Source organism: Talpa occidentalis, unplaced genomic scaffold, assembly GCF_014898055.3.
Source record: "Talpa occidentalis isolate TD23 unplaced genomic scaffold, MPIMG_talOcc4v2.1 talOcc4.5, whole genome shotgun sequence".
NCBI classification, from domain to species: domain Eukaryota; kingdom Metazoa; phylum Chordata; class Mammalia; order Eulipotyphla; family Talpidae; genus Talpa; species Talpa occidentalis.
This window is the reverse complement of record NW_023604861.1, coordinates 40,660,537-40,675,476: the sequence shown is the minus strand read 5'-3', so window position 1 is coordinate 40,675,476 and position 14,940 is coordinate 40,660,537. Positions and strand designations below refer to the sequence as shown.

General features: G+C 40.8%; 1 protein-coding gene across 1 annotated transcript in view; it reads right to left on the bottom strand.

The window, feature by feature from the left end:
* Positions 1 to 2,307, bottom strand: part of DNAJC15 (DnaJ heat shock protein family (Hsp40) member C15) — a 41,847-nt gene extending 39,540 nt beyond the window's left edge. Inside the window, exon 1 of the mRNA XM_037526958.2 lies at positions 2,179 to 2,307. Coding sequence (XP_037382855.1) covers positions 2,179 to 2,283 — 105 coding nt within the window. The 5' untranslated portion in view covers positions 2,284 to 2,307. The remainder of the gene's footprint in view (positions 1 to 2,178) is intronic.
* Between the last annotated feature and the right edge of the window lie 12,633 nt (positions 2,308 to 14,940).

The following is a 14,940-nucleotide window of genomic DNA, read 5'->3' as shown; positions in this document are numbered from 1 at the left end:
TGGTATTTGAATTGCCAGTATAATACATCTGAAATCTGTCTGTTATTATAATTGTCACATTCACTGAGATTGTTGGCATTAGTGCAATAAGTCGGCAATTGCTTACTTCATAAAGTCTTCTAATGTAGGCAAGAGTCTAAGCATTAATATATTTAAATAGTATGCTATTTTCTAATAAAATACTTATTCTACTTCTCTATTTCAATAACAGCATTACATTGGGATTTTTAAAAATTAGTTAATGAGTAGATTTTACTGCCTCTAACTCTCATTTCAAGATATTATAGACTTGACAAAGTATTTGTTAGAGGGAAACAGTGGACTAAAGAGTGTGGGACTGGCTTACACTTTAAACATCATATACCTAAACTAATAAAGAAGTCTCCTAACTGCTAACTTGGATTCTATACACTTACTCTTCCAAGCAAAAGTATCTATAGATAGAAATAATATTGGTCATTTTTATTTACATCTTCAAAACACAACAGAGCTCCCAAATGCTTGGCAGTCATTTCAGTACTGAGATTTCTGTGACTTTCCATAAATAGATTCCTTCTTCCCAACCTAATATCTTATCAGGCCCACATCACAGATTATACACTCCATTCAGAAAACCTTTCCAAGTAGCCATAAAGACAGTGGAAACTAGAATCCTAATCTGCCACTTATTTGGAGAATATGCCTGGACAAGTTACTTATCACTTTCTGAGTTTCTCCATTTCTTAACTGAAAATTAAAGTCCTTCCTCAGAAAATCAAAGTTTGTATGAATCGAAGTTCACTACAGGCCGTGTTACTTAGGCATCCCAAGGTCCTTCGATGGCACCTGACACATAGCAGTTCTCAAGAAATGTCTGTAGTATGAAAATATTTGCTTTTTGAAACCTATCGAGGCTAGCCCATCAAACTGTTTGCTCCACAAGTGTATCAGACTGAGTCACAAATTGCCTGCTCACTGGAAGTAAATACCTAATCACTGCTCTCAAGAGACTAAGAAAAACACTGGAGAATGACAGGTCAACATAAAATACCACTAGACAGTATACGACTAGTAAAAAAATGACATGGGCAATAAAAGTGTTATCTAAAAGCATGATATATGACTGTGGGCTGAAGAAGCATGGAATTTGGAGTGATAAAAGGCTCAATCTCACCTTTCCAGACTTTATCCATCTAATCCATTTTTCCTATATATAGCCAGAGAAAAAAATCATACAATGGCCCAAGCCGTCACTTCTCTACTTAAAACTCACCAAAGAGTTGGTACCACCCAACTCCTTCAGAATACCCCAACTCTTTCACCTGGATTACCACAGGCTTGGTTTTTTCCTACTCCCCCTTCATCACTGGGGACTGCACTGACCATTAAGACAGTCACTGACAACATACCTCTGCTGAGCACTTGATATGTGACCAGTCCAAACTGAAGTGTGCTGTTAATATAAAATACCGTGTTCTAAAGACTTAGTACCAAAAAAAAAGATGTAAAATAACTTTTACTCACTAACTTTTACATCAACGAAATGCTGACGTCTAATTGTGGGCATATTGTGTTAAATACATGCAGTCAAAATTAAGCCCACTTAATTTCTTCTCTCCTTTTTTAATAGAACTACCAAAACCTTAAAAAATACACGTGGCTCGCATTAGGTTTCTGTTGGGATACTTTCTTCCCTGGTTCTACATGTCCGTCTGAATGAAACCCTTGCTGTTTCCAAAAGGGCCCGGTTTTCCTCACCCAGTTTGCCTGAAACATTTTGCCCTCCCCTTTTCATGAGCTGCTACTCATTTTTCAGACCCAAGTTTTTAACTATCGCTTTCTCTATAAAGCTTCCCTGAGCTCACCCCCCAACTCCCCCAAGACCCGACTGGGGGCTCCTCCCCTGAAGCAGATAGAATAAACGCAGCCTTATCACACAGTATCTGCAACTGCCTGTTTTTCCTGGTCTCTCTTCGACCAGACTGGAAGCTCCCTGAGGAACAGACTCTCCGAACACGCCTAGTCATAAACGCGTGGCCAGGAGCGACGTTCCGCCGAACGCACGAACCGGGAAGAAAGACGGTGCAGGAACGCCCAGAGCACCCGGGCACAGAGGGCTGAGGCGGGAAGTAGCAAGGGATTGCCAGGGTCGAGGCAGCTAAGAGCCGGCGAGGTGCGGAAGCCGCTGGAGGGACTCACCTGACCGTGGTCAATGTCTGCGTCAGGTCGTTTGGTCGAGGGCGGCGAGTACTCGGCGTAGCGCAGCCCGTCAGCGGCGGGAGCGACGCCACCACGGGCCGCCATGGCAATGCGGCCGAAGGGAGACGCGGTGCGCCCGGCGCCGCCTACGGGTCGGCCGCTGGGACAAACTAGTTAGGGCGGGCTCGTTCGCGGACTTAGGCCAAGGCTTCCATGCCTGGTGATGTAAAAAGGCAGGGCCCCGGTGGTCTCATTCGTTTTTTGATTGGTTGGTTGGTTTGCTTTTTTTTCTTTTTTTTAAATTTATTTATTTTTATTTTGTATATTTTTTACATCATTTTTCATTTTTGCGCAATGTATGCCTTCCCATCCTGGTTATAGTCCCCACACAACCCTCACCCCCCCCATCCTGGCCCTAATCCCTCCCCCACACCAAACCCCATAGTGTGTCTCTGGTTTATAGTTGCTTGTTGATTTTGATTTTTACTTTATTATAATTAGTCTTTTTTCTGGTCCCTTATTTAGGTTTTCTAAATTCCTCCTATGAGTGAGACCATCTGGTATTTTTCTTTTTCGTTCCTGGCTTGTTTTGCTGAGCATGATCCCTTCCAGCTCCATCTGTTACAGGGCAGGGAGAGGGACAGCCCAAACCCCGCAACCTGCCTATTCTAAATGGGTTCTTCCATCCGCCGCATCAACACAAAACATGAGACTTTAATGGGAAGAAGCTTTAATAAAACTAGGAAGCAATACAGGAAAGGCAAAGACTCTAGTTTCTAAATGAAGCACCCAAAGTTACCCGTCCCCTTGTGGGTAAAAATCCATCCACATGGGATCAGCCCAGAGCAAGGCCCCAAAGTCTGCCACAAGTCTAAAGCATGTTCCAGTGGAGACCCACAGAAAAGGGTCAGAAACAACCAGACAAGCCCGGAAGGAAAAGAGCAAAATCAAGATAAAAGCTGCCATTGTCATCTCCCCACGGGTCTCACCCACATCTGTGTCACCCAGTCCATGACCAAAAGGCAAGCTCAGTTTCTTCACATATCTCTCCATTCCATGTGCCTCCTCCAGGTCTCCTTCTGGCTCTGCATCCTGCTTCCTTCCTTCCTCAGTCTCCTTTGCAGCTTCTTCTCTTCCTGCTCACCTCCACCCTCCCTTGGGTGGGGCAGGGAACCTGGAACCTCCCCCTTTCCTGGGGACCACCCTGTTACACATCCATGTTGCTGCAAATTGCAGGAGTTTATCTTTTTGATTGCTGAGTAATATTCCATTGTGTATATGTACCACATCTTATTGGGGCTGGGATCTACTGTTGGTTTAAAGCCAAGGGTGGCTCAGAATTCAGGCAAAGTCCCCAGGGAAGCAGAGGGGTTTTTGTTTATTCCAGATTAGCAGGCCCAAGGCCCAACACCCACAGTGTGTTTCCTGGGTCATTGGATTGTGGGACAAGAACCTGTGGTGCTTCAAAGGCTAAATTAACAGTGCACAGCAGCTTCACAATTGTTACAGGGCAACCCTGCTATAAAACGGGTTGCCTGACTGTGGGTCCTCACCTGTATGCTTAAAAGGGACTTATTTAATACTCAACTGCAGGTGCACACAAAATGTTAATAAAAAGGTTTATTTACAAGGGAAGGGGAATGAGGAACTGTACAACTCAGAGAGAAAAGTGGGAGATAAGGTCTTAGATGTGTCCTACCCATTCTGCCAACCTAGAATTCCCAATGGCATGCTGAGAGCTGGCAAGAGCCAAGAGCTGTGAGGCCAAGAGAGCCACCCAAAGCCCACGTGCCTGGTTTTCCACCAAACCTGGCTGTTTAACTCTGCCCTCAGGTCCCAGCAGCCCTCCCATTGGTAATGGGATTTGCCATTTCCAGTGTCCTGATGGCTTTGGTCTGGAGTGGGGGTGGAGTCCACAAAGCCTGTGTGGAATTAGCTCAGGATGCCCTTTCCCCCTAACACTACTACTATTCATGTTTGTTTTTAATGCCACAATTCTTCCAGCCATAGAAGAGCGAATTTGCTTACTTCCCTCTCTCTCAAACAAATGGCTCTGCATGTTTAACATGAAATTACAAAGAAGCTTCAAAGTTAGTAAATAAATCTTACTCCCCATAAAGGGTGTTCTGTTGACATGGATATAGAAAGACCCATTTTAACAATTTTTAAACCTTGCCCTTTTGGGAACAAAACCAACAAATGAAGCCAACTTGGCAGCTCTTTTCCCCTTTATACCCATTGGAAAAGCAGCATACAAGAAGAGAAAGCTTCTTTTTCCTTTGCTGTATTAAATTTTTGAGGGGCTGTTAACTTTTATTAAGTTGACATTATTAACAGGTGTAATAAGCAGTTAAGTTCCGAAAGGAAGTCACAATTTAGTAGGGAAGATATCGCTGAGGCAGAATGATAATACATGCCAGAACATGAGCACATGCCTTGATCAGCCATATAAAGACAACTGGACAAGGAAAATGGAGAAAAATCTGAGTACTTATGTTCTTTTTTTTTTTTTCTAAGACATGTCCTGTAGTATTTCCATAAATCTATCCAAGTCTTGCTTATTTGTGGAAGGGAAGTAACAATCAGTTTTCAGGGAAGTTGTAAGGATTTTAAAAAAAGAAAGACTATGGAAGCAGCTTAGGGCATCTGAGGTCAGGAAAGGGGGAGAAAGAAGAACCCACAGGGCCAAGGGGAGCGTATAGCAAGGTGGGGGGAAGATGGGCTCAGCAGCTTTGGACCTCAGTTCAAACCCCAATCTATTAAGAGTAGTTCCCTGATTGCCTGCAGACTTAACCCCCAGGTCCACTATTGCCTCAGGCATCTACTCCTTCTTCAATAGCCAGTTTAAAAATCTTCTATAAAAACTACTCATTTTTTAGCATTGTGTTCTTTGCTGAAGTCCGCACAGCAGCAAAGAAAGGATGGAAATGAGCAATTTAGTCCTCTCCCTGACTTCACTAAACATACTTCTCTGGCTTCCCTGAGAACAAAGAAAGAGTATTTTTTGTGAAACCCAAAGGGAAAGCCACATTAAATTTTCATCAGCCTATTTTTATCAGTTATGACACCTCATAAGACAGATTACATTATGTTCAATAGACTTTGTAAAAGAAAAGCAGACACTGGTAATACAGCTTAGAAACGTCTCAGTAAAAAATTGTATTTTAAATATTTGTTGTTTAAAAAGATTCTTGCCAAAAACAACCTACGTATGCCCCAATTTTCTTACCAGTAAAGTGGGGGATAATAATAGCACCTCCCTTTTGAGAATGAAATGAGTTGACTTCTGCAAATGTCTTAGAGCAGTGCTTGATATTGTTGGGAAACAAAATCTGCCATTTCCAATAGATATTTCTCTTTGCTGTAAGAATTATTTCATCGGAAGGACTGTGAAGGCTAGGTAGAGGTTACTGTTTTGTGAGACATTTACCTATATTAAAAAAAAAAAATCTCCCTTTGCAAGGGCATCTCCCTTACTTATAGGAAACCTAATCACTTTAACTCTTACTAATAGAGAAGACTGAACTTAAATATGCATAAATGCCAAGCCCTAGCTTGCTATGCCTTATGGCTGACCTCACACCTGCAATGTCCTTCATCTCAACCTGAAGATATTTACGGTGGTAACTGACCCACATGGGTGAGTTATTCAGTCTTACTGGGTTTCTCCCATGTATACAGGAGGTATACATGTCATTACTAAACTTGTTTTGTTTTTATCTTTTGTCAATCTGTCTGATGCTGATTATTTGCAAGACTGGATAAACCCAGAAAACTATGAGACTTTCCCCTATACTCCTACAATATGAAGTAAGTTATGCAAAAGCATTAGTTACTATTTTCTTTATATTACCTCTTTCTCCTATTTGTTTCCTTGTATTTTTTTCTCCCTGACACTGCCACCACCCAGTTGTATTTGATCCCCAAATGGTTGTTTTCTCTTTGATAAAATTGAATTAGATATTACATATTGATGAACTGTAAGTGTATGTGGGGGGTAGAGAGCTGTTTTCATGAAAATGAAATTAAATGCTTTGTATAGATTTGATAAAAGCAAGTTACCAAAACAGCTGTCAAATGGTGGGCATGGGAAGAGAATCATAAAAACTGAGTTTGCTCTTACACTGTTTACTTTTACACTCAGTTTACTTTTAAAGTGCCTTGTTTCCACTTCATATAAAACAAACTCCAAATAAGAATCACAGAGGATACAGATTATCAATGTGGAAGAAATCTGAAGCAGTTCTGAATCAGAGGACCTGAGCCAAATAAATGGCCTTGCCTTGCAAATATACTCAGTTCATGAAAAGATACTATGTGTGCCTTTGTGGTATTTCATTGGGGAAAGAAGGGTAAGGGTGTGTTTAAAAAATTCATCTGAATGAATTTAAAGATCTAATTTTGTTAAATGATTCATGAATCAAGTATCCTGTATTGCAGTAGAAAGGCTCTGCAAGGAGTTAAATATTTTTAAAGTCAGAAAGAGGGTGAAACAAGGTCATTAACAAAACAAAAAAAAAAAAAAAAAAAAGAAAAAGAAAGGTAATTTTGAATACAATCTTCCCTTAGGAGAAGGCAGGAATGTCTGGTGTATATTTCTTTATTAATACTGACCAGGAAACTCCAGATTGGTTAAAAATGACACTTTTGGATGAGGTTGAAATTGGCAGCTTTTTGAGTATTAGGTTTTGGTGGGATCAGCATGAATTGATTACATTTTGGTTTGTTGTGTCTATGTTTAACAGCTGTGTTGACTTATATAAATTGGGGTTAGCATGACTGAGCTTATTAAACAAATGTGAGGATTCAAACCTAGGAAGCAATTCAATAGATTTTCCTCTTTCAGAACTATTCTAGCAAACAAAAGTTTGAATTTAGTTTATACAGGTACAAAAAGTGAGCCATTTTGCTCTTTTGCTTACCAAACTAGGGGGGTGGTAGTCCAGAAAGCTTCACAATGTGTTCACATATGTTAATAGGAAAAATTAAGGCCTAAAAGAGTTCTTTTAGGGGGCAAAAGAGGCTGAGAAACAGTAAATGTTAACTTATGTTTTTAAAAAAAAAGTTACATTTTATAATGTAATGATGTCATTTTATAATGACATCATTTTAAGAACCCTAAGTTTACTTGTTTTGTTTTTAAATTAACCCACCAACCACTGTCCTTCTCTGGTCAAAAGAGAGGGCTCCACTATATAACAAAATTCAGAGGGCACAAAGGAGAAAAGACTAAAGAAGGAGTCAGAAATGATTATGGAAGGATGAATACAGATTTGCTGAATTAATAAGAAGGAACAGATTTTGTTACTGTAGGGACATGAAGGGCCACAGTGCAGGTTTTCTGATCCAGCAGACAAGGTAAAGGAATCCTGGAGCCCTCCTGTAGGCTTTTATTAGGATTTACCAGGCACACGGCAGGAAAGGGTGCTGGGGGGCCGGGAGGCTGGCAGGCCTCCCAGCCCCCCAGCAAGCTTCACTCTGGGCTCTCCAGTTCTCTGGTGGTTTCTGCTTCTGCTTTTCTGCTTCTTTGTTTCTCTCTGCTTCTGCTGGCATCCCTATGACGCCGCCCTTAAAAGCCCAGTCTCAGTCTAGGTGAATCCTATCTACATATGCCCACACTCTACTCCAGGTGCCGGCCATCAGGCATACATTCAGGACCACAGGGTTCCATCATCTATCCTAATGGGGGGAGGGCAGAAAATCCTGATACTTTTACCGTACCCAACAGTTACCAAACTCAAGTCATTTGTTGCATAGTATGTATCATCAGTCAATTGATTAGATGGAGTCAGAGATTCATGGTAAGACAATTGAAGCTATCCTCAGCCACTGTAGCATAGCACTAGTTAGATCCCTGGCCAGCCAGGGAGCTGACACATATGGCCCAGCAGACCTCTCCTGACTCACCTGCTGCTCCCCTCAGCAGTGTATTTCCATCAATCCTCCTGATCTTTTCCCCATTCTGTCTCTGGTGAATCCTCTCACTCCCCACCCCCAACTCTGGCCTATACCCCAGTTCTTGTATGTATAAATAAATAAATGTTTAAAAAAAAATAGAATACAGGGCAAGACGCAAAGGCAGATTTATATCTGCCCTGCTGGAAAACAGCATAAACTGAGTAGAGACCAGGGTGCAAACAGGACCCCAAAAAAGAGAGGAGGCTCCAGATCCATTGTCACTCTGAATGGAGTCGGGTGAGCCACAGCAAGGAAGTAATTCCTTCAGTAATAATTTGGCAATCTGCAAAGCTGCTTCTGTCTTGTGGGGAATGCTCGTTCCATGAAGTTATCCACAAAGGCCAAAAGATATTTACAATTGCCAGTGGTTGGGCATTTGGATAAAACCCACTTGCCAGTCTTCAAAAGGGCACATGCCCCAATATTGAATCCCAGTACCTTCATGAGAGTCAGACTTTCACTTTTTCTTGGCACATAAATAGCAAACTTGATTTACAGTTTGAGACATTCTGTGTAAATTAGGGCTCTTTAAAAATGGGCCCAAGCACTCTAGTAAACCATCCCTCCCATAGTGGGGTCCTCCGTGGAGACAGTTCATCAGAATCATTCAGCTCAGCCAATGAGAGGACACCACCACCCTGCAAATGACAAGCACTCTGCTTCCAACCCCCTATTTCCTCCAGTTGACCCTCCTTTTTTCATTTTTAATTTTTAAAATTTTCTTACAGCATTGTTCATCTTGTAGTCCCCATAGTTGACAATCCTTAATTCCTTTTTTCTACTGTTTCTTCCTTTTGTTTTGGGGTAAATGAGAGAGTGAGATCACACCTTCCATATTACATTTTGTTGTTGTTTTCAAATAAACCCATTTTGCTGGTGAAATAATTGGCTATTTATTCATTTATTTATTTTTGAGGTCAACATGAAGAATACCAGGTACCTACAGATAAATCAATTAAGACGAGGATAAAAGGTACCTGTTTAATTTGCTAACTACATGGTCTTTGGTGACTTGGGCCAGGGGGGTTTTTTTCATAGCAGAGAGATGGTTACCATACCACATTCTAATATAAGGAGAACCACTGGTAATTCTCTTTCCTAGTTATATAGGTATCAGACTTCTTTACATAACATGAAGAGAAGGGAATAATAGCTAATTTGTATTTATCATCAATCAGATGTTTTTAAAATGACTTTCTCGCTAGGTGCTTGAATATTTGCTGAAATGTTTATCCTTTGGAACTTAGAGTAGGAAGTCAGTGAAAACCTCTACCTTCTTCCCTTAATGATATTTACTTAACTACCCACAATGGGAAATACAGCTGAGGTATGGTTTTAAGACTTCATCTCTTAGAAGAGGTTTTTAAAACAAAGAAATGAGCATAAAGTAAGTCACTAGGGGGTGCACACACAAACATGTTTTTATTTTTAACTTCAAGATGCATTTTCAGTTGACTGACTGCCAATAACTTGGCATGCTGCTTTTGGCCTATGGCAAAGGCAGTAAAATAAGTGCCATCCGTGGGAGTGTCCACTGTGTAATTGCGAAAAACGGGCACCTACAACACATGGATTTGTCTAATGGTCACCCAGTGCAGCATCTGCTGCTCAGGTGCCAGCTAGAGATAATCCTGTGAAAGAAAAGCTGGCACCAGTGCACATATGTTATTTTTTGGAGCCAATTTACATTTTGTGCTTTTGTCTGTCTGAGCCAAAACAGCATAAACAATGCCAAACCCAGTTTTCTGATTATTTTCAGGCTGATTGAATCTGGCACATGACATGGTTTTATCTAATTAACCCACATGTGGTACAAAACAAAACAAATTTGAAATGGAAAGCTCTTTTCTGCCTTTATTGAAAGACTGAGGTGAATATATAATTATTTTGTCCGTGTCTCGCAGCCAGATTTATGGTTGAAAGAAGAGGTCTTTTTGTTGTTGTTTTAACTAAATAGTAAAATAAGTTCTGGGTATTATCTACCTATTATAATTAAAATGTTTTATGTTTTACATTTTCCCAAATCTAGCCTTCCCCTTTTCTCCCTGTCCTGAAAGAGGAGATAGTTATGAAAGATATGTTCAAAATTGTGTTATCATTAGAAATATATTTGATCTTTGACTCCAGTTCCTGACACAAGTTCCTAAAACCCTTAGAATTTCCCCAGGGATAAGACTTAAAAGTATCCATCAGGAGCCCTACTAGAACATACCTGAGTTTTTGCTAATGAGGTGACAGAGTAGGTCACTTTGACAGCCTTCATGGGGCTGTTCAGCCCCACTTGCCAACTTCTGGGAAGAGGGGTAGGGTGCAGCTTAAGTCACAAAAATTCTGGAACAAGGAGATTTGGTGAATCTCCAGATCTATCACATCCACATGCCAGAAGGTTGCTGTACCCTGGTGCCCAGAGACAGAAGTTCCGGTGCTAAGGACTCTTCAAGATCTCACACTACGGCCTTCTTTAACTGGCTGTTCTTCTAAATTCTTTCTACTATTCTTTCCAATAAACTGGTAAACATAAGCAAATGTTCTTTGAGTTGCTCTAGCAAATTAATCTAAATAGAGGTAGGGGCGGTGAGAATTCCCAATATGTAGGAAACAACCTGAATTGAGAGTGGGCTTTGAAAGGGTAGGGGCTACATGCTTGTGGGACTGAGCCCTTAACTTTGCTGCAACCAGATGGTCAAAGTACTGCCTGAGGTGAACAGAGGGGAACAAAAGTTTTTAAGATAGGGAGAGAAATTTTAATACATAACCAGTCAGGTATGAAGGCAGGAGCTGGCTCAGATCTGCCTCCCTGACCAGTCAGAGCCTTGGGGACTTAAAGGGTGATTGGGAGGTGGGGATAGGACAGGACTGGCCAGGGAAAAGGGAGGCTGTTCCATTGTACAGACCTCTTCTCAAGATCCCATGTTCACTTTCCAGGGGGGCTTAGAATGTGCTCCGAGAGGGATTTGAGGGGTTAGATGTCATCAGGTTACTCCTGGTCACGTCTGGGGTCCAAGTGTGCCTCCTAAAACAGAGCTGCCCGATAACCGAGTGGAATCTACTTTGATCAGTTTCTACTGGTCGTGTTCTGCTCATCTTGCAAAAACAAGCTGACAGAAGTTTGTGAAAGAGGAGGGGGAGATGAGCACGAAGAAGAGAGCAGTGAGAATGCTTCGACCTTGTCAGGTGACACATGCTTGGACTTTGCATAACAGTTTCTGACCAGAGTTTCATTACTATTTCTGGATATTGATTTAGATTGCAGGGCATCTAGGTGGTGTTGCAGAATTGTCAAATGTGGGTAAATCCCACTCACTACACATTTGGTGACCGGAAGTGTCAAAATGAGGAGTTAATCATAAGTGGTAAAGGAGAAACACAGAGGAGTATTTTTTTTCCTTCCTTTAAACTGATAAACACATGGACTGTTTGTTAAAAAAAAAAAAATCTCACAACTGAATAAGAGTCTATCACATTTTGAAGATGAATATTAGGCAAAGTAACAATTCAGCTATCCATTTAGGGTTGCAATGCTTCCATACTCATTGTATGGTAATCTGAGGGCAGGCATCATATTTCTCATCTAGAGTTGCTTCAGGACACCCGACACAGCAGTGAGTACAGTGGAGCTCAGTAAAATGCTAATTCATGGTGATGACGGCATTAATGCGTTAGAGTAGGAAGTGGTACTGTTAAATGACCAAAATTCAGTGAGTTAATTTTAAAGATCTGATTGGCTTTATTATACAAGTCATGAAGAAGCAGCATCCCATCAAGCTTGAGCAAAGGACTGTAAGAAACTTTACAAAAAGAATTTTTTTTACTGTTTATAAGAAATTTTATTTATTTTTATTGATGTTACATTGGTTTACAACATCATATGCAATTAAGAGGTATCCTAGGTATGTCTTCTTTTATTTATTTGTTTGTTTGTTTTGTAGTTCTCTTATGTATGTCTTCTGAAAGAGCCCAGAAGCATTTTTACCTTAGTAAAAATGAATACAACTTCCACTCAAAGGTTGATTGCAAATACCATTTCCCACTAAAAGGAAACAAAGGTCCTTGGAGAAATGGATGATAATTCTATGTCTGAAACAGGGAAAGTACAAGATAAGCCTGGTCAACCTTAAAGAAGTTTACCAGCAACGTGAGTCTACTGCAGAATAGCAGAAACATTGCAATCCAGGAGATGCAAGCTATTGTGAAATATAGGCAAATCCAAAGCGACAAAGAGAAGATTGGCTTTATGGCCCTTAGCAGAAAACTGGAGAGGGATGTTCAAATGCAAGTTCATTGGAGGAAAGTGAGAGTTCAAGATTGTGACAGCTTCCTATTGGCTGGACTGCAGCTAGGCAAGATGAGATATGTAAAAAAGGTACTTCTGATGGAGTCTTAAATAACAGTGAGTGAGCTCTCCCTCTGGTCCTCCAGGCTCCATTTCAAATAAAGTTTCCCTTTATTTATTTCCACAGCCTGGAGCATCTTGTTGTACCAAAGTAAAAAGAAGCTTAAAGAGTGCTGGGACATTTCAAAAGGCAATAGGAGTTCCCACAAAGGGGCTCTAACTGGCCAAAGGTGACAATCAAAACAAATAACAATAGTAATAAAGTAGAATCTGTTGAATAAAATAAATATCCACAAGTCCTTATTTGTATAAATGAATACATAAGATGAAAGAGAAATCTCTTCCTTCAAGCAGAATATTTTATAATCAATGTTGAAGAAGTGATGGAACTAGAAATTATTTTGTGTTAGTAAATGATTCAGGCAAAAAACATCAATGGATGTTAAATCCAGTGTACAAAAGTTTGATGAGGATTAGGATATTTACATATTCTCAAAGTACCTCCCCACAGATTACTTGTCAATTGCTTATTAATTATTCTCATTCACTATACAGTGGGGAAACCCAGCATTATGTACCATCACAACCAAGGGATGATGTCACCATTACAGATAATGGGACAAACTGCCATCATACAGTTTCAGATATGATGTGTTGAGGAAAACAGCATTTCTGTAACAATGCACAACTTTATCTAAATCTTGAGGAAAAATATGGCAATGTTTGCGAAGAACACTGCAATGTTTTTGGCTTGTATGCCTCAAAAAATATCAAGATCCTGTGGGATGAGGGAAAATTGGAAACGGTTCCTGTGTGAGAGCAATCAGAGTCAGGGCAATTAAATGGCCCTCAGTTGGATCCTGGATCATGAAGAAATAGGGGGAAAAGGAAGAAATTTGCTTTTTTGTTTATTTTGTTATGAAAAATTTTTGAGATAACTGGCAACATTTTTTTTAAAGATTTATTTATTTATGCATACAAGAACTGGGGTACAGGCCAGAGGCTCGGGGGGTGAGAGGATTCACCAGAGACAGAGTGGAGAGCAGAACAGGCAGACTGACTGAAATACACTGCTGAGGGGAGCAGCGGGCAAAGCAAGAGAGGTCTGCTGTGCCATGTGGGTATTTCCTTGGCTGGCCAGGGATTGAACCTGTGCTGAAGAGACTACAGACAGCTTCAGAGCGCTGCACTCAACCCCTTATGCATAGCACAGCAGACCTCTCCTATGCACCAGGGAGGTCCATGATAACTAGCAGCTTTTGAGTGGCATTTATGGCTTAGATGCTAGTATATATTGATGTTCATTCTTGATTTGCATAAGTAAAAGAGTGTCTCTATTTTCAGTAAATGTGAACTGAAGTATTTAACAATAATGGATCTGTGTGTTTGCAACTTAACCTGAAATGTTTCCACAAAAATGTGGAAGACCCAACCCCATATCTGTGATTAGTGGAAATTCAGCCTTGGCACATGTAGTTGACATGAGGTCATACCGCATTCTTGTGGGCTCAAGTACAGTGGCCAATATCCTTACTGTAGTGATTTGGAGATGCATGGACATGAGGAAAAGGACCACGTGATGGCAGAGGCAGAGAGTGGGGTGATGAGCTAGAAACCCAGAAATGCCAAGGATCTCCAAAAACACCAGAAGAAAGAAGATGAATATGAGACTGTCTCCCTCAGAGCCCCCAGAAATAACGAACTCTGCTGACACCTCGCCTTCTCATTTCTAGCCTCTAGAGATATGAGAGAAAAAATCTCTGTTGTTTTAAGTCACCCAGGTTGTGGCACTTTGTTCTGATAGCTCTAGGAAACTAATGTAAACCCTTTGTTTGCTACTAACATCAGCATCTTATGCATATGACTTTTTTTGGGTGTAAATATTCTAAAAAGTGTGATGGAAAGGGCTATATAGGAATGTATTGTTATGTGCATGTAAGAAAAATGTTTCCATTTTTTGTGTACATTTCTTTCATTCATATACCTGTGGGATCCTTGCATATGATGTAACTGTATTCGCTATGAGCTTAATTTTTGTGTCTGTCCCAAATTCATCCATTGAAATCCTCACCTCCAGAGGTGATGGTATTGGTAGGTGAGGCTTTGGGAAGTGACTAAGTCATGAGGGAGGAGGGGGAGCTCATGAATGGGATTAGTGTGTTTTTTTTTAAGATTTATTTTTATTTATTTATGCATACAAGAATTGGGGTATAGGCCAGAGGTGCGGGGGAGTGGAGGTGGGGGTGAGAGGATTCGCCAGAGACAGAGTGGGGAGCAGAACAGACAGACTGACTGAAACACACTGCTGAGGGGAGCAGCAGGCAAGACAGGAGAGGTCTGCTGTGCTATATGGGTTAGCTCCCTGACTGGGGATGGAATTCATTTTGCAGTGGCTCATGGTAGATTGATAGCACTGAGACTTTAACCCCTGCACCATCAGGGAGGCCCAGGGATTAGTTTTTTATTTTTAG